Source organism: Diadema antillarum, unplaced genomic scaffold (genome assembly GCF_040938485.1).
Source record: "Diadema antillarum isolate AM-2024a unplaced genomic scaffold, OU_Dant_1.0 seq00002159_RagTag, whole genome shotgun sequence".
Lineage (NCBI taxonomy): Eukaryota > Metazoa > Echinodermata > Echinoidea > Diadematoida > Diadematidae > Diadema > Diadema antillarum.
The window spans coordinates 202,082-228,784 of record NW_027272798.1 but is presented as its reverse complement, the minus strand read 5'-3'; the positions used below and the strand labels follow the sequence as shown (position 1 = coordinate 228,784).

The following is a 26,703-nucleotide window of genomic DNA, read 5'->3' as shown; positions in this document are numbered from 1 at the left end:
CATACAATCACGCGAGACATTTTTGCTCTAAAACATTGTAAAAAGTCAGGGTAAGGGCAGGTTGCCTATATCGTCAACGAGACTGTTACACAGAGGGTGGGGAAATAGTGTCCCTCCAATCTCTTCAAACACGTACATCAATTTCCTTTTCAAAGAGATTTGAATTTAATGCTGTAGGTCTATCGATTTTTTTTTTAGACATAATGATCAATTTATTATACTTTTATAGAGATAAATACATTAATAGTATTATCATTATCATCGCCATCATTATTTTCAAAATTACTATTATGATTGTTATTGTTATTGTCATCATAATCATTATTATGATCATTATTTGGCATTTCAACATGAAATACAAATAGAGTCATTGATAAAGATCTAAGTTATTCCACATAATATTAAAAAAAATGCAGATAAAGATATGTATATAACTCACAGACAATAGCAACTCCGTGGGAGAGAGCAAATGCTAATCCAACTATTGTGGTAGATGCCTGAAGATCTCGCAAAATATTATCAAGGAACACTCCAGATGCCTGAAACCATGACCGTAAGCAATATCATGGTTGAAGTTGTCAGACTGCAATGCATACAGATGATATACAAACCAAATCATATGCAAGTGCATATATTACTATGTTTGTCTCCCCGGTAGTTCACCACTCGCTGTCATTCTATTCTTTCACGATGATTTCTTTATAGATCATAATTATGCAAAGTAGCTCTGATTACACGAAGCATCAATTCACATGTTTTCTTAAGTGACTTGTTGGTTTGTACCATACAGAAACAATCAAATCTGTGGCGTTAATCGCTCATCATTCAATCCTTAAAAGGGGAATTCTGCCAAAATACATTTTGATTGAGTCAATGAAATAGCATCAATAGAACACACATATGAATCGAGTTTCAGGAAAAATAGACTGTCAATCCAAGTGTGGTATTATGAATTTACATTTTCCCAGAAGTTTCGATGTCTCCATCGCCGGATAGGAAGACTTAAACAGTTTTTGACGTCACTGCAGAATAACAATGCAAACACAACTTAAAGGACAAGTTCACCTTCATAGACATATAGGTTGTGTGGATGCAGCAATATTAGTAGAACACATCAATGAGAGTTTGAGGAAAATCGGACAATCCGTTCAAAAGTTAGGAATTTTTGATGTTTCTGCTCAGTCACGGCTGGATGAGAAGACTACTATATCTTATGATGTCACTGTCATGTGTACAACGATATAAAGAAAGTACATGTACACAGAAAATTCAACGTATTTTCACTTTTCTCGCATAACAAAAGAAAATTCCACTTCTCTCTTCCAGAAGGCAGGGTAACAAGTAGAAGAAATGTGCGCTTTATTCAAAAAGTAAAGTTTTGTGAAATTATCTTTTTATTTTCCTTATATCGTTGTACGCATGTGCATGGCACCATACACTGTAATAGTGTTCTCATCCAGCAGTGATTGCGCAGATACTTTGAAAATTCATAACTTTTTAACGGATTGCCTGGTTTTCCCCAAATTTTCACGGATGTGTTCCACTAATATTGTTGCATTCACTCAGTTCACATGTATAGGAAGGTGGACTTGTTCTTAAAGATGATTCAGCTAATCTTTATTTTCTAGCATTATGAGAGAGGGCTTGACTTTCCTCTTTCTGAAAGCAGGCATACTGATACTAACCTTAACATATTATATCAGTATGTCAGACTTAGTGCTTTGGACATTATTTGCTATAAACAGCAATAGTTATACAGTAAAAAAGTAATAATAAAGAATAATGCTATCGATTTTTATTTATTTTTGTAATATGTATTTAAACAGGAAAGGGAAAACTGACCAGAAACAAATAAAGAATAGTGAAAACTTTGAGGTCAGAAGGTATAGTGTGTGTAATGGTGCCACACACATACACACACACACACACACACACACACACACACACACACACACATTAACCTGACGTAAATCTAAAGGATGTAACTTTGGTATAAATGCGAGGGATCGCCGAAGCGATGCAGCTTTTTTTTTGTAATATAATGTTGAAACAAGAAAAGACAAACTGACCAGAAACAAATAACAGATTGTTTCAATACATACTTAATATATAAATATATATATATATATATATATATATATATATATATATGTGACCCTGCACCTCAAAACAAACAAAAAGTCGCCAGACATGAATTTTTAGTTAAGACCATATTCTGAAAGAACAGACTTTAAGCTTTAAAATGATGTATAACTCAAATCAAATGGACTCTCCTAACCTATCTAAATATTGGAAAGAAAGCACAAACTCAGGAAAAGTGTGAACTGAGAAAAGAGGCTCTGAAGTACAGTGTCTATTCAAGCGCTTAATCTTTACCAAACCGTGCTGGCTGTGCAATGAATGGGACAAAAAACAGGAAGTAAACCACCAGAGTAACAACAATGAAGAGATTCTCAGATTACACTGAAATCAAGCATGCCTCATTAACACATTCTGTCCATAATTAATGCCAACTTTCAAAGCAGTAGCACTATCCTTTCAAAAGTTATTAGAGTTGAAAGTGAAGAGTGTGGACAAGGTTTTTCAGAATGAAAAAGGGATTCTAAAGACACACCTAATCACACTATTCTACCAAAAATGTTCGAGATGAACTGCTAAAAAAACACACTTTCCTGCCCGTTTTATGATCCCAAATTTCAACATAATGTAAAAGAAGACCCGCTCTTTCAGAAAATATGAAAAAGTCAAGTTCGGCTTGGTTGACCCATTTCACTTATTTTTCAGTCCTCACGCAAAATCAGTGTGTGCGATTTTATGTTCGTTTTGAGGTGCACGATCATATATATATATATATATATATATATATATATATATATATATACTATACATATGTGTGTGTGACTCTGCTTCACAAAACAAACAGAAAGTCGCCAGACATTAAATTTGAGATAAGAGCATAATATTCCGAAGGAGCACACCTTAAGCTTTAAAATGATGTATAACTCAAATCAAATGGACTTTCCTAACCTATCTAAATATTGGAAAGAAAGCACACACTCAGGAAAAGTGTGAACTCAGAAAAGAGGCTCTGAAGTACAGGGTCTATTCAAAGTGTTTAAACTTTACTAAGCCGTGCTGGCTGTGCGATGAATGGGTCAAAAAGCAGGATGTAAACCACCGGAGTAACAACAATGAAGGGATTATCAGATTAAAATGAAATTGCGCATGTCTCATAAACTCACTCTGTCAATGATCGATGCCAACTTTCTAAGCAGTGGCATCATCCCTTCAAAAGTTATTAGAGTTGAAAGTGAAGAGTGTGTAATTTTTATTAAGAAATGAAAAGGGGACTCTAAAGACACACCTAATCACACTACTCTACAAAAAAAAAAAAAAATGTTCGAGATAAAATACTAAAAAAATGCTTTCCTGCCCGTTTTATTATCACAAATTTTAGCACAATGTAGAAGAAGACTACTCTTGCTCTTTCAGGAAGTATAAAAAAGTTAAGATCGGGTAGGTTGATTCATTTCACCTTTTTTCAGTCCTTGCACAAAATCAGTTTGTGCGACTTTCTGTTGGTTTTGTGATGCACGGTCACATATATACGTATGTTTTATCATTTATATATATATATATATATATATTTTTTTTTTTTGGGGGGGGGGTGGGGTAGCTCTTCATACCTTGAGAAGTCCCATTTCTAAGAAGGAGACTGTCGAACAACCAAGCAGTATGAACCATCTGAATCTTCCCTCCAAGAAATTTCGATCCATTTTCTGTTAAAGGACTTAAAATGAGCAAACGTCTTTCACTTGTGCAGATTCATAATAAAATCAATAATCGTGTAATCATTTTGTCATCATTGACGATCAAAATGGTCAAATTTCGAAGGCTGCAAAGTCAAACACTTACAGAAAATAACAACAAAAACTCTTTCAACCTAATGATCAGGTCGATGGCATTTGAACTCTACCAATACGAGTTTACTATCCACATGCTTTGTAAATACCTCAGTAGTATCATGCAAAAACAAAATAACAAGAACAAAAAATGGATACTTTACCCGATATTCTGTAAGTGAATGCTGACCAGCAGCCTGTGAATGAGTACTTGGCTGTGGAGCTGTTGAAAGATGGTATCATCACATCACAAGAATTAAAGCTTCACCCGAACTTATTAACACGACAGATAAGCCCGTTTGTTGTGATCCAAGGTGCAATAATGGCGACCCTTGCAGATTTTATACACTACACTTGGGCATGCAACGAATCAGTTCTTGTTAAAACGCTGGATTAGGACTAACAAACGCTTGAACCACGGGAGGTCCACCTCCCTGCTTGAACTCGACCCGAAAACCCGGTAAAAAGTCTCTTACCTCCCAGGTCTCTTATATGTACTGACATCGTTTGTAGTTGTGCATTGGGGCCTTGCCTTCGCAGACTGAGAGACCTTTGAAGCACAATTTGCTTCTATACAAATGCGTTTATACCAGGCCTGAGAGGATCTGGCGTATGCACTTATGGGCTTGAGTTGACATCAATACTTCTCTTTTCTGACGGGAGCAGCCCTGAAGAAAACAGTGCTATCAAAATCACCCAAGGCATTTTTTTTTTTGAATAACCAGAACCTCGAACAATGGCCTGGTATATTTGCTTTGTATCCCTCCCAATGAATGTTAAGGGTAACAACAAAGAAAAGTGAGTAATTGTGCCGATCTAGACTTCTCTGATTTCGACACACGAAATTGCAAGTACAAGTGTGTGCATTACTGACTTTTCTTTATTGGCTTTAGACGCCGTGCGTGTGGTGGAAAAATCTAGAGTTCTATGACAACACACGTTGTGAGAAGAGTGGTGCACAAGTGCTTTGCAATTATGGCTAAGCCAGCTGGATTTATTTTTCATCATTTTTAGCTTTTTTTCAGGATAGTTGGACTAATCAAAGAACGGATTAAGAACTTTGTGCTGGATATGGAAAGGCAATGTTTCGTAGCAAAGACTGTACCAGACAATTATGATAATAAAAACATGATAATTTACGAGAGTAACAAAAGTAAACATTTATGAGAATAATGATAACAACAGCAAAAATAATAATAGCCTCATATAAAGCGCTATTTCTACCTGAAGAATAAAAGCCATACTGTGGAATAGATATTACTTATGTTACGTTACAAAAACTCTAATTATACTAGATACAGAATGAGAACAATAAGCAATTAATCAATCAAACAATATACACATCATTGATAACCATATACATTTAAGTGGTTGTCAAGGCAAATTGATTTAAACGTTAGGTTTTGAAGTATGAGGTTTGTGTTTTGATTTTGTTAGTATCGACAGGAGTGCTTGTCGTAGAGATATTGGAAGGTTGTTCAAACGTTATGACCCCGTGCATTCACGGGGATGTTCTCTCCCCATGCCCTAAAGCTAGCTGCCCTTGTTCCAAAGAGAATTCTGCCAACAAGGAAACAGTAACTTTTCAGTTCTACACTTTCAAAAAAGAAAAGCAATTACGTACTCTAACCTCCTTCATGCGTATTAGTTATTTTCCTGGAAAATTGTGCTTTGGAATCCACAAATTGTTCTTTTTTATAATGTATTATTTCAAGGTTTTATTCATCTATTTTTTTTTTTTGATTGGCATTATTTTTTTTTTACAAAGGCAGGAACGACAAAATGTTTTATTTATCACACTGCAAGAAAACAATAGATGTCATAGACGGGAGTCTTTAAGAAACGATTTTATACTTTAATCATGTAAGTATTCAGGGCTACGAGGAGATGAAGACTCACCATTGAGTAAATATCAGTAGGTGCATTGTGGTGTATAAAAAGAAGTCATTGTACGAAACGCTGATAAGGCCCTGCCATTATCATTACCCCAGCAATGCCTGGTGCCCATTTATACACCCGGGTCGAAAGGGACACAGTGGGTAAAAACATCCTGTCCAGAGCACCGGGCGGGAATCGAACACGGGTCCTCCGATCGCGAGTCAAGAGTATTATCCAGCGTTTCAGAATTTATTGTAATTGGGTTGCGGAATGATATGTTTTTCAAAATTTACAACACCTTGCAATGAACAAGGAGGGTGACATGGTAACCTCACCGTAAGAATGCATGAGTTGGGGCTCAAGGAATCAGAACAAAAAAGATGGGATGCATACATTCTACATAGGTGAATTTGTTAAGCAAGTGGTATTGTAATGGGATTACACTGCTACTTTACTGAAACATGTGAGGCTCCTATGTCATCAACACTGTTCAGTGTAATTTGTTTAAGATTTTCAGAGTATTGTTTCTCTGCTCAGGAACCACAATAAATTCCACAAATCTGTACATGGAGCTCTTGATTTATGTACTAAACCATATGGAATTATGAATATCGTCTGGAATTCCCCTTTAATTTTTCTTTTGCCTTTATATAAACACAACAGAACGAAGACCAACTCCACAACTGCAGGAGTCTGCTTCCCATGATAACATGTAACTGAACACTCCACAAATTCGCATATCCAAGGATATTTTATGAGAACACCCAAACACCAGTTATCATTATTTTTCGTTATCTTTGGATATTCTAACTTCTCACTGCAGATGGGAGATTGATATGCATGTATTTATTAAACGGTGATTGTGAGCACGACAACGTCTGATAACTTCTGATAACTTTCAGTCGTGTGGGCTGCAGTCTGCAATTCTATTGTCCACTACATGCTGACAAAAAGATGAGTCATCGAGGTAATCAGAGGCACATTGACACCGACTATATTTTTTGCTTTGTATAATGCTTTCTTTATTACAAATAGGCACCTTTCAAAGAAAAGCAACACATTGAAGGGATATGTAGGACCGTGATCTGCCACAGTAATAACGTCAACTGACGCCTGATGATAACACATTATAGCGTCTCTATACTTTGATCATTCACATACTATTACCTTTGTCAGTGCATCACACTCTTCACTTTGTCTTAGTTTGCATGATTTCAATCCACCTTTACAAAATAAATAAATATAATGACCTATAATATGATATAATATATTCTTTTGATTATAATTTTGTCACATCGCTGCTATTCTTTCCTGTGCTTATAACTAACCAACAAGAGTGGACAAAAACATTTTTTTTTTCAACTTTCAACGTGGCAGCGTCCAATACCAGCGAAGATCGATTTACATAATTTTGTGAAACATCAATGTTCTATCATTTTACATCAAAGGAATAGCGAATATCCAACGAAATAGTAAGGCACAAATATTGTTCACACTTTCTTTACGTAGTTGAGATAGTAATATAAAGTTTTCATTGCTCTTCAGAGGAAAGACTAGAGTATACATGAATCACACAGGTGAAAGACGAAGCGAAAGACAAGGAAAATATGAGATTTTAAATCTCCATGAACTGTATAAAATACTTGTGTCTCAATTGTAGGAATTATGTACAACACTCTGAAAAAAAATATTTGAACAGATCGTACGACCAGTTGAATACATTTCTTTCTTTCTTTTTTTTTGAATCCATCAAGCTCTTAGACAAAGGCCTCCCTTCTCGTATAATCAGAGCTAATAATATGAAATAACATCACATACTTACAAGATATTCTATTTTTATCGTCAAATTTACAGGGTAGGTATACCATACAGCTAGGAGCCTATATACTTGTGTAAAAAGGTTTATTACAAGAGGAAAGAGTATAAGAGAAAATGGAAAGCTAGGAATTACCATGCAAATTATAGCTTTTTTTTCAGTTTCTTCAGCTCCTATACCTTTTTTTTTAGGCTTAAGCTCACGATATGTATTCACATTGTAATTTATGCCTGTTGTGTTAAAAATAACAACATCAACAGAAAACTGTAATTCCAAATATTTACAACTATACGGTGAAATATCTTTAGAAAAAAAAAACCAAACAAACAACAAACATACAAACATGTAGCGATATATGGCACGGTATACAAAATCCTTACATTATTCCCCAGAGCTTCAGAACCTCTTTTCATACTACAAACTTTTGTATATGACATGAGTTGAGAATAAACAATCAATCTGATGCAGTACAGTGAGTTATTCTTGGGCATAAAAAAAAGACTTTTCCAAGAAATAGGAAGACACGTAAGGCGTAAGACACGGTCTGGGTAACTAGTTTTGTGTTTCCGATACTTCGGAGGGCTACCAAACGTATACTATACTTATGTTTACTGCATACATAACCAGGTATCATGTAACCAGTTATTGATCAACTTTCTAAACAAACAAGTATTATGTACAATGTAAAAATTACAAAATTATATGGACGTAAGAAGGAATATGCAAAGTTCTAAGAAAAAATTCCATAATTATTATCATCATCATCTAAATGGTTTCGAAAGAGAATAGTATGTATTGCACTAGAAAAATGAACATAATTTAGCTACATTAAAAAAAAGTAAATAGAACCAAAATAAAAAACCATAATGTAAAAACAAGAAGATTGAGTTTTTATTATAAACAAAAACAACAAATCATTGTAATAATTGCGTAAGAATCCAATGGGCCAGCCATGTTTCTTTTGTACACATTTTTTTTTTAAATTATAAATGTATTACACCACATGATTACAGGTATAGAGGTGTTTCATTTTTCCCCATTTTTTTTTTTCAGATTGAAAGAAACCCCAACAACTTGCAAATATGGCGAAACCTTATAGGGAGGTGTACATTTGCATACCTGAAGTACGATCCGAAATTTAAATGTTATGAACTTAAAATTATTGTTTTGCCTTGAATCAACATGAAACTGAAAATGCATATTACTCGAGAGATACAGATTTTATAAATACAATATGTGTTCTATGGAAATAGACATTTTTTCTACGAGTTAGAAGAAACAAATAAACACGTCAAAAAATTCACTATTCTCCCCTGAGCAGAAACCCACTAGTAATCTGCTTGCTTTGCCGTTACATTGTTACCATAGTTTATTTGAACTCCGATTTACATTCTGCAAAAGAGCTACATGAACACACAGTTGGGCTTGCACGGCTTCAATATTTACTTAATTTCTTGCCAATAATATCATTGCTTCCAGTGGGTCCAACATTATTTAACAGAGCTCAGAATCTTTTTGTAAAAGCAAGTTAAATGGCGAAGGGCCTACAGTGTTTTTTGTACTGTGTGCATCAATTGGATAGATTAAGTCTGTGTTCTAGATCTGCAGTTTTTAATAGGCGTTGCAATACATTGTACAGAAAAGACATCAATGCAGATAGAGACAGACACAATGTTAGTCACAAAGGCTGATTTGGCAATTCGCATTTCGTTTCACATCAAAACGAGTGGCATAGTCATAAGAATACTCAGCAGTAGATTGACAAAATTCGACAATCTCATACATAGCACCAGCCGGTGCGAACATGTAGTACCGGTGAGACTTTAAAAACGTTTCTACGGCAAACAAGACAAAAGCCTGAAGGTTCCTGCCCACTACATCAAACTTGTTTGAAAATAACTATCCGTCAAAACTTGCACTGCAGCAAGGGAACATGTTTTCATTCATGAATAAAAGGCAACGTTTGTAGAGGGTCTTCGATAAAATGCCTTTTTCTTTTTCTCCTATTCCCTATAAGTCATCTACCTTATCTGATCAATAGTACGATAGTTCTAATATTGAAAATAGACTAAGAAATGCCACGACAGCATGTTATACAAAGATGTGATTGTCATTGTTGGCGGTACATTTGCCTATTCTATTTAACTACATCAAAGAGTTAGATATGTTCATTTGTCGCACATCATAAAACCACTCTTGATGGACATAGCACAAACAAAATAGTTGTCACATAAAAACAGGTCAATAGATATTTAGAAAAAGGAACATACATAGAGAAGATAGTATAAACGTACAATTCATATGTAAGCTGTGCCAGTTCTAGATTGTCTCTTCTAACACTGCCTTAATGTCCTTGTGTGTAAAACCATCCATCACATGATTGAATGATAGGAAGTCCAAGTACAAATCGTACTATGATAACTGAAATGCACATTACTAAGTATTTTTGAACTCTCACGTTAAACACTAATTTTGACGAATAGGGTGCTTTAACTTGAATCACGTCCAGGCAACATTGGATCAACATATTGCCATCACACTAAGAGTTGACGTTCGTAGGTTGCCGCTTTGAAATTAGCCATTAGATCATTGTACAGCAGTATTTGAGTTGAAGTACGTGTGATGCGCACGGAAAAAATGACTCTTCTTGTTTAAGATTGATTTCAGTAAATACATTTTCGAATAAAGAGAGAAAAAGAGAGAAAGAGACAAAGAAAGAAAGAAAGAAAGAAAGAAAGAAAGAAAGAAAGAAAGAGAGTGATGGAGGGTAGGGGATAAGAAAAACACTGAACAAAACCTCCATCTCAAAAACAAGCACACTTTATATTAAATCAAATAAACTTATGTATGTCATTGTGACATCATAACGGAGGTACGTCTAGATTTAAAGAGAGCTCAGAGTGTCCATGTATAACTTTGTCTGGTAAAGTGGTGGTAGTAGGAGCACTCGCGGTGCACCTGTAAAATCCCGTTCACCGTGTTATCAATCCACATGATTTCACACAAATTCGTCAAATAGGGCGCTGTCTATGAAAATAAAGTCACTATGTTGCTTGCTTGTCTTTTAGCTGATGGACTGCTGGATGAAACCCAGGTAGGACGAAACCCTGGTGTACACGCCGGGGTAGCCCGGGTCGCCGCACCCTTGGTTTCCGTAACTTGTGATCCCTACCAGGTGCCATCGACCGTCATCTCCTTCGCACGCCAACGGACCACCGCTGTCACCCTGGGTGGATCAAAATATTTAGCAAAGGCAAACAAAATGAGATGATAAATACAGATAGATACAGATATAAATAAATAGCTTGACTGGTAGATTGGAAAATAGATAGATAGATGGATGGGTAGTTAGATGGATGGCTGGATAAATACATGGGAGAGAGAAATAAGGGATGGTAGATAGACAAATTAGTATGTCAGACAAAGGGAGAATGCGTATATATGAATGGGTGCACGTATTGTGTTCGTGTGTGTGTGGGCAAGGTAAGGAGATATTGAAGGAGAAATAGATGTATCATAGTTTTATGACTTTGATAAGGAATATAGCTATGTAATGATGGTCATAATCTATTTTTTATATTGATTCATAAATTTTCAATCATTTCACTTATATCATTGTTCTAAAAATCGTTTTGACCATTTCAACTAAACGCAGCGAGCTGTCCTAGCTCAGCAGATATGAACAATTATTCGTTCCCTGGCAGCAGCAGGTGTTTTCGTAGAAAAGGCGCTTCATCGTCATTGACTAATCCTTCTTTTCAGATAAAGGCCTCAAGTCCCGTAGCTGGTTTGTTTTCAAGAATTAATTGCTTTATAATCAATTACTTGAAACAAATTATAATCCACTCCTTTTTAACATTAACATCCCCTTCATCATCATCATCATCACTACCATAATCATCATCTTCATCACCGCTGGAGCAATCATCATCCTCATCAGCACAACCATAATTATTATTATTATCATCATCATCATCATCATCATCTCAACCATCGTTATCATTAATACCATCATCCTAACATTATCACCTTTTTCACCTTCACCACCGTCACCACAATCAAAGACACCATCATCACAATCGTCATCATCAAACAGGGTCAACATTATTTTTTTTTTCAAGCAGCGATGGTTTCCGCAGCCATACCTGACATGCATCGTAGCCGCCGCCCCGGTAACCGGCGCAAATCTTGGATGGGATGATGTTCTCATAGTTTCGGCTACATTCATCGTTCTCCATGAGTGGTAGTAGGACTTTGAGCAGTTCGTTGTTCGTCGTGCCAGCTGTTGTGAAAGACAACCAGAGTCATAACTTAGGGGGGAATTATAGTGAATTCTACCTAATTCGCTTGGAGTTAATAGGGATATGCAAATAAGCAATCAATATTTCCAAGTTTTCGCCTAGACAGCTAGAGACAGCTGTTCTTCTTCATGACAAGCTACAGAATACTATCTGACTATGTTCGTCTGTATGAAAAGCATAGCAAGTTACGGTGTAGAAAAGCAAGTGGCCATTAACCATCAAGAGATAGAGGAATATTGGTGAAGTATTATCGTCATCCTAACGTCATTGAATTAACACCTGTGATATTTACTCGGTGTTCTTTGCTACAAGACAATTATAAAACATCTTCGCTGTGTTAATCAATTCTGCACCAAAATCAACCATATTTCCAGGAATATTATCTATGCAACAGAAAAGCAGGATCTTTAATCATCTTCTTCAAGAGTTACCAACGTAAGGATCTGCTAGAATTGCCGCTCTTACAAGGTTTTTGAAATTCTTCAAAACGAAAACAAAACAAAAACTAGAGAGGGGCCGTCAAAGGCGGCAGACCCACGCCTAAGTACAAAGTCGGGGTAAACATAATGTGCATTCGGTCATCTACCAGAATTCGGCCACTTAATTGCCAGTGTGCTTTATCACCAGCCAGTGAGTTCTACCAAAGATCGTACACTGAAGTGTACGATCTTTGGTTCTACAGTCACATCACACGCAAATCACATAATTACACATACGGTATTAACACTCATTCACGTACAGGAAAGTCCTTAAGTCTCCTCCAAAAATCCATCGAAAATCCCAAATTCCACCGTCAAAAGTGCAGAATCGGAACTTTTCCAAGCGCGCGCGAATTAAGTCCAGTTTTAAGAGTATTGTCTACGCGACGGGTCGCGGAAAAAGCGCTAAAAATCGAGAAATACGCCGTTTTCTTGCGGGATATTTTGATTATAGCAAGCCGAGAGTGTGATGATATCAAAGGTCGTATGAGTGTACGATCTTTGATGGTATCCACAAAAGCAAAAAAGAAAAACAAAATTTACGTACCCCCTAGGCAATTACCCCTATGATTAGTGTCTACGGGAATTATTCAATGCAAGGGTTGAATGCAAATGTCTACTGCACCAGTATTCGGCCACCAACGAGCGCCGCAACGTCCCCGGTGCAATTTTGCACCAACAGTGTAGAGCGCGATGCATTTTCAGCGGCCTTGCACACGCATTGACATTGAGCACGCATATCGTGCAGTGTGACTGCGACCGAGCAAAATGCTCCTCCAACGAAAAAAACAATCAATGTTAATTTGAAAAATCATCAAATATCAAAGGTCGTATGAGTGTACGATCTTTGATGGTATCCACAAAAGCAAAAAAGAAAAACAAAATTTACGTACCCCCTAGGCAATTACCCCTATGATTAGTGTCTACGGGAATTATTCAATGCAAGGGTTGAATGCAAATGTCTACTGCACCAGTATTAGCCCACCAACGAGCGCCGCAACGTCCCCGGTGCAATTTTGCACCAACAGTGTAGAGCGCGATGCATTTTCAGCGGCCTTGCACACGCATTGACATTGAGCGCGCATATCGTGCAGTGTGACTGCGACCGAGCAAAATGCTCCTCCAACGAAAAAAACAATCAATGTTGATTTGAAAAATCATCAAAATACGGGCCAGTTTGTGATGACGGAGAACGAACTTTCATAAATCTAGAAGGACATAGTCCCTCAAATAGGCCTAAACGTAAATTTCGGAATTCTTACGAACATTTGAGCAGCGAAGTCGGATCGTTGGGGAGTTTATGTCTTCGTATGGTAGCGGAAAATCGCAAAGTGAGAAACGGGAAATTTTCGGAATGGTCACTATACCATGGGGTCAAAACTTCAAGGTCACACAGAATTTGCAAGGGTCAACCGATTATCACCAAAATCTAATCGATTCTTTCCTGTCATTATCCAAACATTCCCTGAACATTTCGTGCAAATCCGTTTTCCCGTTCTCTTGTTATCTTGTACACAAACAAACAAACAAACAAACAAACAAACAAACATACAAACAAACAAACAAACAAACAAACAAACAAACAAAAAACACAAAAAAACAAACAAACAAACAAACAAACAAACAAACATACGGAACCCTTTACATAACCCCCTGCCGATTTTCATCGGCGTGGGTAACAAAAGTAAAGTAAACTAAACTAAACTAAACTAAACTAAACAAAACAAAACTAAACTAAACCAAACTTATCTAAGCTAAACCGTACTAAACAAAGCAGTCAATAAAAACAATAGTTTATGAACAACGAAGGAGTTCTTGTGGGTGTTACATTGAAACTCAGTGCGTACCTTCGTAGACGGTGGCCCCCCAACCGGCGGCGTAGCATCTTCTGTAGGCCATGGTCTCACTCACGTTTGGCATCGGTAGGCAAATGGGCCGGACGTACTCCGAGAAGACGATGGGGGCGCTAAACTCGATGAGACTGATGTCGTCACCCTCGAAAGTCGACACGTATTGGGGATGGTCCCGAATTCGAGCGATCGTCGGGGAAGCGGTGTAGTTGCTGGCCACGTCGATCTTGAGATCGCCGAAAACTATTTCGTCATATTCACCACTGAAGGATCGAAAGAAAACCCAATGGCATATGGTTAGTACTAGGCATTTCAAATGGGATTGAACATTCACACATTAACTGTGTGTTGCCAATATGACAATAAGTTACTAACTTATTTCTCCGCAGGGATATGGGGGGGGGGGGGGGATGAGGAGGAATAAGTTGATAGATGACCTATGTGAGCAATGATGCAATCAGTCTTATAATATGAAATATATGAGTATATGAATATAAAAACGACCCAAGTCCATGGAAGACCATTTCGAGTAAACTTTAAAAAACTTCATATCTTTTTAATTTGTCCAATAATTATTCTATTTAACTGTGATGGGAAGGCAACATTGTATATACAAATTAGAACATATATTATCAAGACAACTAACATTTACATTAATTGTGGAGAGGTCATTTTGTGCGATGGACTTGGGTCGTTCTTTGATTCATAAGGACTTGGGTCGTTCTTTGATTCATATACATGATATTCTGCTATAGAGATGAGAGAAGGACGAGAGAGGGCGCTATAATATGAATGTAAGAATGACCCAAGTCCTTCATTCTTACATTCATATAAAATTTAACTCATTTATTTCAGGCACTTCCGGGGGTAATTATGATTTATCATTTACACACAAGATGAGTCCATGCATAAGCTACAATTTCCCATGTCAAACTGAATTTGGCCAAAAATTGGACTTGGGTCGTTCTTATGTTCAGGTCTTCATATGTTTTTTTCTCTGCAAAGACAGCTGCACTCGACGATGCATGTGTCTGCTAGTTCACGAACTTAAACGAGTGGCTTTGATGGTCAGTATACTAGTGATCACTCTAAGAATAGCCATATACATAATTCCAGGCTAATGAATGACATATTTCATTATATTATTATAATTGTGTCGACTCGTAGGGGGCGAGCCTCTTGCAAACGGAAGAACAAGAAAATAAAAACACTAAAAGTAGTAATATTGTACGCACGTGCAATGAGCTGCAGTGATGGCCCAACGCTCATTTACCAGCGTGGCGCCGCAAATGTGATCGCCCTGATTTCGCAGCGATCCGAGCCAGGGGAACTCTCCCGCCTGGGCGTGTGTGCCGCCGATGATACGAGCTTGGAAGTCGCCGTCGCCGTCGTAGGCAGGTCTTGTGCCGCAGATCGATGTGTTGAATAAATCTAATCAAATAAGAGAGGGCAGGACGATTTAATTACTTTTCCAAATCAGATTGAAAGATGGTATATATTGTTGTGTTTACCATGCCGGCCGGAGTGGTGATGCTACACACTGTTTGATGGTGGAATGTGAAGATGGTAATCACTGTGATACTGTCAATCATGGTTATTATCTATTTTCTCTCTTCATATTTTCAGAGCAAATGGGTTAGATCATTCTCCTCCATCACATTTTTTTCTTTACAATTGATATCTGATATCAGGGGGCATTTCATGAAGCGTTTTGGTTGGAAATTTTTCTGACAAATTGTTAAAAGCTACTGGAATCCTTGCATCTGATTGGCTGAGAGCAAATTTGTCCGACAACTTTGTCGGACAAAATGCTTCATGAAATGCCCCCCAGATGATGGGTGTCGCACATATGTATAAACGGATAATTTTGCTACTAAAACTGAGGATGTCGATTTCGATTTTGAGGAAGAAGATGTTATTAAGGGCAACTGATCTTGAATATCTATATACATGTAATTTACAATCATCGTTACATCATATCATATCGATGACAATGATTATGATGGTGGTAACGAGATATGATGATGATTATCATGGCAACAACGATAATAATTACACTAAAGAATATAATATAAAGGTTGAAGATAATGACAATGGCGATCATAAACATGGACCTGTGAACTTAGGGGGAACTTCTTCGGTGACAGAAATTTTGTTTTGATTTGTTTTGTTATTGTTTTTTTTTTTCACAAGCATGTTTTTAGCTACATTGATTTTACATAGCTGCATCCACGAGGGACCACACTAATAAAACATCTGGTGTTGGAACAAGATATGTACTCAAGATGTACTCATTAGTTATCGAAATACTGCATCATTCGGTCACTGGACAGTGATAACAGTAATAATGATGAAGATGGCGATAGTAACTAGGATGATGGCGATTATAATGACGGTGATGATGATGATGATGGTTACACCTACAATAACAATGTCCAGTTTTTAAGTGATCTTTTTCGTTATCAGTATTCTTACTAAAATGTTTATTTGTTATTGTTACATTTGAACATACCTCCACCTCTAGCTTCACAGAGAACAGTGCCGTCGACCGTTTCTACGACCGTATCGCCCGAGCATCCGTCGACCACGTCCTGGAGTGCCTCGCACCCACCACCAAGCACATCGTCACAAACAGACAAGCACACAGTCCGGGTGTTGCCGTAGTACGGGCATTCCGGAAAAGCCGCCGCGCACGCCAGAAACCTAGCGGATGCGTGACAATTGAAGCTCGGGGTGACGTCGGCGTAGTACTGGATAGCTTCGGCCTCTGATGCAAACCGTGCATTTGGAAAGATGGTGATGTTCCATGGCAGTATGTTTGAACACTCTGAAGGAACTGACGAGCATGTGGCTGAGAGAAAGAATGAAACAAATTACAAGAAAGAGATAAACATCCATTTAACGTTTCAACCTCCTTAGTGGTGTCTGGCTAAAATGTTCGCTAAATTCTTCTTTTAGTATCCTTTTGTGTTTCGCTCAGCTGTTTTATGCTCTAGTTTCACCGAAAACATATAACTCTTTATCATAGACACAACCACGGATAATGTAAATCGGAAATATCAAAGTGATACTGAGTTCAAAGGCTGATCTAGAATTTGATATTCAAATTGACCCGCAAAAGTTTGACCCATAACGACGTAACATTTAATGAAAAGACAGCAAATAGCCTAGGGATGAAAATTGAAATGCATGAGTATTATATTTCTTGTTGTTGTCTTCAAGAATAATGTTCAACTAAGATCAACATTTTACAAGTAGTCCGTATTAGCAACATTTGTTCCTTTGGAAATTAATGTAAGACCGTAAAATTTTCTTCTACCTATTAATTAATTGGTCAATGTGAGATTGAAGCACAGTCATTTTGTGTGCGATTCTGTTTGCTTGTTTCATCTTCGATTGATGGCTAAAATTAATAGTCCTGAACTGCACTAGATAGTCTTCCATGGGCCAGTTGAATATGAGGAGGGCCACTAGATCGTCAAGTAATGCACCCTGCTCTTTACGGTGAATACATGAATGAATAATTAAAGCGGGATCTTTTACGTGCATGAGTTGTGACTCTCTCACACATGGAACCTCCATTTAATGTCCTATCCGAGGGACAGAGTGGTTTGCCTCTAGGATGGGCTGTCTACACGCAGCATTGCTCAATGGGACTCGGAAATCGAACTCGGGTCCTTTGGATTTGGAGGCAGACGCTCTACCGTCTGAGCCAAATCACTGCCCTTCTACGAGGGCGTCAAACAAACACACAAACAAACAAACAACAAACAAACAACAAATAAACCGCTGGAAGTTCGACTTACGACACAATTCTTCGTCCGTAAAGTCGATGCAGTCTATCAGACCGTTACACTCTACGCTGGCAGGTCGGCACTGTCCGTTGCTACACGAAAACTCGTCATCTGCGCATCCTGTATTATAAAGGCAATCATGTGTATTTATACCAGCGTCATGTGTGTTTAAAAAATATACGGGGTGGTAGACATTGTGGGGAGAGAAGGAGAGAGAAAAAAGAGGGAGAGGGAGAGAGCGGAGAGAGCGAAAGAGACGAAGAGAAGAGGCTGAAAAGAGAGGGAGAAAATTGAGACACACAGAGCAAGATAGATTGACAGGTAAAGAGATAGAAGAACAGAAATGAAAAGTACTTATAGAGAGGGTATAATGAGAGTTAACCGACTCTGATCTAGAAAGATAATTAAAGCAAAAGTATGTGCTTTATAACATCTGACACCGATCACTATTTTCCTTCTGCAGTAAAAGTAATGAAACCACTTTCCTAATTAATTCCTCCCTCATGTCTTTTCTTACAGAAGCACGTATCATAAATGTCTAAATGTCTATGTCTATTCTATAAAGGAGATAGTGGATTGAATCGAAATAATTGAATCCATTCGTCCTTTCAAACAAACACTTTGAATTTGTAATAATGATCATGTTCACGGCCACGGGAACTTTTTAATGTTTTTTTTTTCTGAGTCAAGTCGATAATAATTATATATCTACACCAAAATTTGGAGAAAGATGTTGACGATATCTACCTGAAGTATCTTTAGCCTCTATTTCCATCCAGAAACCAAAGTAGGCCTGAATCTCGTCGGATTCGAAAACTATGGTGATCTCGTTTCCCGTTGACACGATGACCTGGTTAGCCACCAACCCTGTCAGAGTAGCGAGGAGGTTCTCCCGCCCATGGCCTTCGTAGATGCGGACAAAGTCGTAGTCCCCCTCCACGTCGAACTGGCGCAGTGCAACGAGAACGCCCTGGCCTGCCGGCGCCGTCAGGTACAGTGTGGCGTCGATGAGGCTCCCGTACCTACCGGGGAAGTTTTCGCTGAACAAGCTGAGGAATGGTGACGTGATGCTCACGTGTTGAGAACCGATTCCTCCAAGTTCTGAAACAGTCGAGGGATTTGTACAAAAGAGTATCATTGCAAGACAGAGATTCCTTTGCATGTCGATGAACAAAAGCAGGTATAGATGATCGACGCCATTCATTTTCGATGCTTTGCATAAAGTCCAGTCGTTCTAATCAAACAACAGATAGTAAAATTTGCTTTTAAAGAGTGCTTATATTATCAAAGATTGTAGCAGAAAAAAAAAAATGTGTTTCTTAAACAGATTGATAACATAACTGATGGCTTAAAGATAAAAAAATTAGAGACAAAGGGAAGTGAAAGAGAGGACCGGAATAGAATACAGGAAATGTTAACAACAAGGGACAAATTGAATGATTTCATAGCATCTCATGCAGTGGGTGATTTTTCCTGATTTTCATTAATTGGTCCATTTTAATTTGGATATGGTATGTCGATCTTGCATGAAATTATTAGGGAAAAAAACCAGGATTGCAGCGATTGAATACTAGTCAATGACTTCCCTTCCGTCAGCTCACCCCCCCCCCCCCCCCCCCCGCCACATCACCAAGTTAACGAATTTACCATTACAAACTCAAACAGCGCCACCTCTGCATGGTCACTCACCGATGCGAGCCGGACAGCCCGGGTCGAAGTCTGGCAGGACGCAGTGTGGGAGAATATCACAGAGGTTCTCCGCTGATACACCACACTGATCACCGCACCCTCATGGCCGAGTCCGCACACTGCCCCAGAGTGTCTGGAACAAGAAGAACAATGAATGAATACATTGAAATTAATAAACGAATGAATGAGTCAACCAATCAATCAATAAAAGGAATAAAAATGTCGAAGTTGTTCTGAGTGAAGTAATAAAATAATACAAAAAGTTTGAGCGGCAACGCAGAGTCAATGGTTGCATGGAATAACGAACGAAAGCTTATTTCCAGAGTAATGAGGACAGAAGATTAGGCAGTTTCATTTCCTGTTTCCATAATGCTTGCCATAGACCTCGTATTTTGCTGATGATAATACTGCATGTCACACTGTGTACTCAATTTTGCTGGACTTTATGCAATGGTCGTGACACTGTAAAATAGACTCCGTACGCTGGATAATCATTTCGGCTAAATTCGGGACCTGCACACCGATGTAAAGCTCGCGTCGTACAACCTTGTTCTTAAAGTTTAGAAAGTTCATTCAAAAGCAAGCAACCTTCGTAAGTGTTGTGTGTGTATGTATGTATGTATGTATGTATGTATGTTCTTGTATGTATGCATGATTTATGTATGTATGCGCGCGCGCGCGCGCGCGCGCGCGTGTGTGTGTGTGTGTGTGTGTGTGTGTTTTATTTTTAACTTGACCTTGAGAAAACAGATCCGCCGCGTGTATCATTAAGAACAACGTCTCCTGCAGATATTCGTATGCTTTCTCTAGTGCGTTGGTTATAAAGATATCATGTATGCCGCACAGGGCTCGACACTAACGGTGGCCCGGTGGCCCGGGGCCACCAAAACTGAAAGTCGGGCCACCAAATTTAAAAAAAGGACAAATTTAGTGTCCCGCCTCGGGCCACCAAAATTTTTTGAAAAGTATGTCAATAAATTCGTAACTTTTTGCGAAGAAATTAGCAGTTAGATTTGTTTGAAGGATAGATGAGAAGGACTGAATGAGTGCCTGAGAGTGAGTGTTGCAAGTTTGTTGAAGTTTATTTATGAGTAGATAATTATGTCCAACTTCTAATTCTTACTATCATAAAACTTAAATATTTGACTCATTAAAAAGAAGAACTTTTAATGTTTTTTATAGTTGTTTTTTTTTTTTTTTTTTTTAGGGACACCAAATTTTTCTCTCGGGCCACCAAAATTTGAAATTTATGATTTTGGTGGCCCCATCGGGCCACCAAACAAAAAAGTTAGTGTCGAGCCATGCTGTATGGTCAAGTGGAACAATGTTTAAGGGATTGTTCTCTGTTTCATTTAACTTTGGAAATGTGTCAAATGCATAAACCTGTAAGAAAATTTTCCCATCCGTTGACCAATCTGACAAATAAAGCATTAATAATTGATTATTATATCTTTCACACGAGGTTGCAATATGTTTAGCCAATACGATTTTACTATCATTGTCATTCTTAAGAGGAAATGTAACAGTTATTGTCACTTCACTTACAGCTTGATGGTACTGTGGAAACATTAGCCCTGAACCCGTCGGACACGAACGATTCATCTGTAACCATAGTGATCCAAAGCGAGGTCGACTGTGACACAATCTTATCTGGCACGAACGCGCTGCCATAGAGTCGCAAGAAAGGATTACTGCCGGCAACAGCGCCATCACCGATGAGAACGAAGTCATTGGCGTCGTGTGTTCGGAATTGAAGAAATTTAATATGGACCTGCGATAGTCAGATACATGGAAAATAAACAAGGACATTTTAGCAAAGTAAAAAAGAAAAAGAAAAAGGAGTCAACCTTTCACAACGAAAAGTGATGCTTGCCTTTTTATGATCTTCGTAACAACGATGCGAATTTGAAATTGTATAATCTCTGCTTTATTCTAATTAAACATAATACAGATGCTTGAACAAAATGTCTTATGCAATTTTTTTTTTGTTCTTTCCGTTTTCAACGCAGTATAACAATACATGTACTTTGTAGTTACGATTAATGTGTGCCTTCGACTGTCCAACAAATAGAATGGAAGAAAAACACGCAGAAACTACGGGAACCACCAACAAACGAAATAAAAATGAAACCACAATAATTCGGGCACTGATAGCAAACGTGGTAGGCAGTTATTATTCATTTCGCTTTCCGCTATTTCGCAAAAAAAAAAAAACAACACAACACCTCCATCTCTTGTTTTTGTTCTTACGCACCTTTCGAGCAGAAGCAGCATGAAGTATCCAGGTGTAGTACACGTTGTTGTCATATACTGCCGGATATCCGAGAGAGGTTATTTCAATCACATCGCCTTCTGACAGCGTGACGTTTTCCTCACCAACGGCTGAAATGACAATAGGGTTTGATGATGCAATTTCAGCACAAATACACCATTCAGTTTGACACATGTAGTTTGTATACTTTAGATGCGAATAAAACATTGCATCTTGGCCGAAGAGAAGCGTATGAAAGGCTACACTTGAATCCTTCTGTGGATTTGATTTCCTTAGCTTTATCAAATAACTTCAGCTAAAATGAAGCTCAGTTCCGCCTTAAATATTACGAAATGAGGGCTGGTTTTCTTACGATAGTTGCATCCGAATTCGTCTTCGCCGTTGACGCAGTCGTTTACCATGTCGCAGATTGACGAGTTGTCGATACAGATGCCTTCGAAGCACAAGAACTGGTTGCATTCTGCAGTGGTGGACAGGTGAAAGAATCATCATAAAATAATTTGAAATCTTCAGTAGGACACGAAATGCGCGTTCAGCATCTTTGTATCTTGCCCTTTTCTCCTCTATATTTTATTTTGCTCTCTATTTCTTTCCCGTCTATTCTGCTCGTGTTTTTTTTTTTTTTTTTTTTTTTTTTTTTGACAGTACATTGTCCTTCTTCCCATTCTACTCTTTTTCCTAGTCTCTTCTATCTGATCTCATTTTCAGGCTCGACCCATTATCGCTATCGTCATGTTCTCTTGAATATGTTTCTTCTTTTTTTTTTTTCATCTTCTTCTACTTATGTTTTGTCATCTTCCCCTTTCTCAATTTTTTTTTCCTTTCTATATTCTTCTCTTCGTTCTTCTTTCTCTTATCATTCATTCTCTCAGTCTTCTCTTCAGTCTTTCCGACCTTTCCTACTTTTACTTTTTTTTTCTCATTCTCCTTCTTCTCTAGCTTCCTCTTCTTTTTATTCTTCATTTTCTCTTTCTTCTTTTGGCATTTCTCATTGCCCTCCTCCCCGTCGTTCTTTTTCAGCTTAATCCATTTTTTTTTTTGCTAATACTCGTATACACGTAGGTAGCTTTAGGTAGATTGTAACATGCAGACTTCAACTTTTTTTGACTGAAATTTTAATCATAACCGCCAGAAAGTGGTATCAATTTTCCTGATAAAATTGTGCAAACTCTACATTGCAAAGTTACAAGGATGTTTAGTCAAACTTACGGATTGTGCAGTTTCGCTCGTCTTCCCCAAATTCGCACTGGCGAGTTCCGTCGCACTGTTGGCTAAATGGAAGGCATTTCCCACTGTTACACGGGAAGCAGTCTAGCACAAAATGAGAATATAGAATTCAAAAGAGAAAATTAGAAGTAAACCAAAAATGAGAAACGAAAGGGTCAATGAACGTTTAACGTTAGATGAAGTGATAGTCATCTATAAACTTAAAAAAGATTAAAAACTTTGGACATCGCTGTAAATTAAAAAAAACACACACACATTTTTAAAGCGAACATAGTTTTTCCTTTCCCTTTATATGCCACTATAATCCGAAAGTAACATACTGAATCAGAAACTGAATCTGATAATGTTTGAGAGTTGTTGTGTTTTTTTTTGCGTATGAAAACATCCATATCAGCTATCAGTAGCTAGACTGTCAACATTCCATACCTGTCGGTGTGGTGCAGGAAGCGGGCTGCACTGGGCAGGAGCATTTCTGGTCACTGGGCATACAGACGCTTCCGTCCCCACAGTCATATTGGCCGGACATACACGCCAGTGCTGCAGAGTGGTAAAAGTGGTGAACAGTATGATTAAAAACCGCTGGTAGCAATGCGTGACCAATACAATTGTTCATCGTTGCAACCGACATCGATCCATTGCGGGTTATGCATAAGTTATTTATACCGTTGTTACAAAAGAAACCTGACTTTTGATAGCACTGCTACAACTTATAAATCTTACTGAGGACCTTGTTGTTCTGCAGGTAGTGAAATATGAGTGAATTGCTATGTAAACATACATTTGAAACAGATATTTATCACTTTATACTACTCCAAAAGCGCTGCGCAGTGCATATCCGAACTTTAAAAACTCGTTCTACGAATCTTGTTTCAGTGAGATGTATATGACATTATACTCGTTTGCCATTTAAATATTTGAGAGTAAAATAAGTAATAGAGAAAAAGAAATATAGGAAAGAACATGAAAAAAGTAGGAAATATAATGCAAGTTGTTTTTAAATATTAGTGTATTAATCATAATCAGATGAGAGAATAAAACAGCTTTGAGTGTTGGTCGACTAGTGAAGCTCTTATAAGTCAAGAACACGGTCATGATGCAATACAAACCATTGTTCGCTGATTCCGATGTGACTATAGCAAGGAATCCGCGGGCGGACACGGCGAAATCAGATACGAATCGCGCATACAGAGATTCATTTGACGACAGGTAAGTGATGGTGCTCGTACGAGTGAGCGCCCCGGAAAGCACCAGGGGGGCTTCGGTTGGACTTGACGACAAATACAGGACGTCCAGATTTGGTTCCGTGTACAAGTCCAGAACATCAACACGAGGCCTGTGTGCATTGGGGAAAAAATAAAACGATGTCTGCCATTATGACTCTACTGCCTTACCTGGTTATGATAACCATGCAAATAAAGATTTCCTATTGCTCAGGAATGATTACCCCAAAAAGGCGTTCAGCTCAAGATGAAGCATAATGTCGCACATGATATAAGTATAGACACGTACATGTTATTATATATGTGTAGACGACTTATCAATATCTCTTCTATTCATCTATCTATCCATGCACATGTATTTCTTTCAATCAACCTCTCTTTCAACATAATAGTATACATATCTAATCATGTACTATGTATGTAACATGTACTACTATCTATCAGTCTATCTATCTATCTATCCATCCATCTATCTATCTATCCACCTATCTATCCCTCTACTTATCTATCTATCCACGTGACTATTTAAATGCTAATGCATATAGAGGTAATAGCACCCGAATTGACGTACCTGAAGCCATCTTCGGCAACAATCAGCCAGGTCCTCTGGGCGTTGAGAGGGTAGTACTCGGGGTAGTTTGGGCTCGTCAAATTATACCCATTGGGATGCTCCCTCAAATAGATGGTTTGGTTTCCCCCTATGATAGGACGAAAACGACACGAAAAATTCACATCCATCTTGATTCTCAAGCTGTCTTGACGTATATCACAGAAAAGAAAGGAAGAGGCTACCAAAATTACAGGCAAAAAAAAAAAAATGAAAATGGATTGGTATTGAGGAAAAAAAACAGGAAACAAGAAATATAAAGAAATGAATTATTTCATGACTGTTCTAACTTTTCCATTAGGCTAATTCTCCAGGTAACATGCACATGTTATTATGTTATTATGAATGCAGAATTAAAGAACATCATTATAGTCAGCTATGTAAAATTTGAATTGATTAATATCCTCACGTCCATTTGAGGACTGTTGTGTTTCATTTACAACGAAAGTCATAAAAAGAATTAAGAGCAAATACCCGAGGACTTTCAAAAAAGAAATGACCAATGATTTAAATTACTGCAGAGTGTAACAAATACAAGACAATTTCTCCCAGCACATCCTCTCCAGGGTTTTGAATACATCATTATTTTCTTTCTTTAACGACATAAAAGGTTGTTTCAAGAAATACCTTCGGTACAATTTGACTCGTCTGACTGGTCGAGACAGTCCGAAACTCCGTCGCAAAGCTTGTCCATCGAGTAACACTCAAGACTATACACACACTGAAACTCTTCATCTGAACAGGTAACTGGTAGTGGAGAGGACCATGAAGCATTAAAAAATGATATGGTGAAATCAGCAGAAGTGTTTTTAATTACATAAACAGCTTTGTATATTCCACTTCCAAATCAACAATGACGACAAAATCAGGAACGTACCGCGTATAAACAAGTCTGATTTTTGTCAATTTTTGAAGTGAGTAAAAAAATGTAGATGAATGTGTGTCTGAGAAAACTAAAGGATTTGCATCTATTGTTAATTGGAATCGCATTTACATTAGTTGTTTCGCACTTGGCTGTCAAATTTGGATCATTGTCGTAATGTACTGTATGTGACATTTATTTTGTACCTGAATTTTTATATGAATACAATTTCTTTGTGGAAAAAAAAGTCTGACCTTGCGCAAGAATTTACTGCATTTGTAAAGTACGGATAATCTACACCACTGTAACGATTAAAAGATGCAAACCATTTAAAACTATGCATACTTCATGCAGACACACACATAAACAGACACGAGCATTACATTTGCATATGTAGGGATAATGTTTGTGAATCCTTGGAACACCATGAAGAAGATGGAAGTGCGTCCGAACCACCAAAATGTTGATTAATGAATAAGTAAGTAAATTATCAATATAAAACAATGCAGTCCTTGTAAATCGGGTTTTTTGCCAGTTTATTTTTTTTCTTAAATATCATTAAGGGTCGTCTAGTTCTCCTCATACACCAAAATGATTTTAAGAGCAAATAAAAAAATACATATATATATAAATATTTTTTTCAACTTACGGCAATACCACTCATCGGATCCGTCCGTGCAATCATGTACCCCATCGCAATGCTTTACCGCCGGATAACACTGTGTCTGGTCGAAGCAATTCAATTCATCATCTTCACATGGAGTTGCTGTCATTAAGGTAAAGATGGTGAGATCTTACCGTGTCTT

At 37.7% G+C, this 26,703-nt stretch overlaps 1 protein-coding gene across 1 annotated transcript; it reads right to left on the bottom strand.

The window, feature by feature from the left end:
- Positions 1-8,612: 8,612 nt before the first annotated feature.
- Positions 8,613-25,775, bottom strand: LOC139714100 (enteropeptidase-like). The gene is given in 17 exon segments (XM_071625812.1): positions 8,613-10,822; positions 11,742-11,878; positions 14,224-14,489; positions 15,462-15,657; positions 16,739-17,077; positions 18,033-18,140; positions 18,768-19,121; positions 19,710-19,806; positions 19,808-19,842; positions 21,255-21,480; positions 21,964-22,091; positions 22,334-22,441; positions 23,191-23,292; positions 23,635-23,745; positions 24,315-24,541; positions 25,000-25,126; positions 25,663-25,775. Coding segments are annotated over 17 exon segments (2,790 nt in total). The 5' UTR covers positions 25,730-25,775; the 3' UTR covers positions 8,613-10,660.
- Between the last annotated feature and the right edge of the window lie 928 nt (positions 25,776-26,703).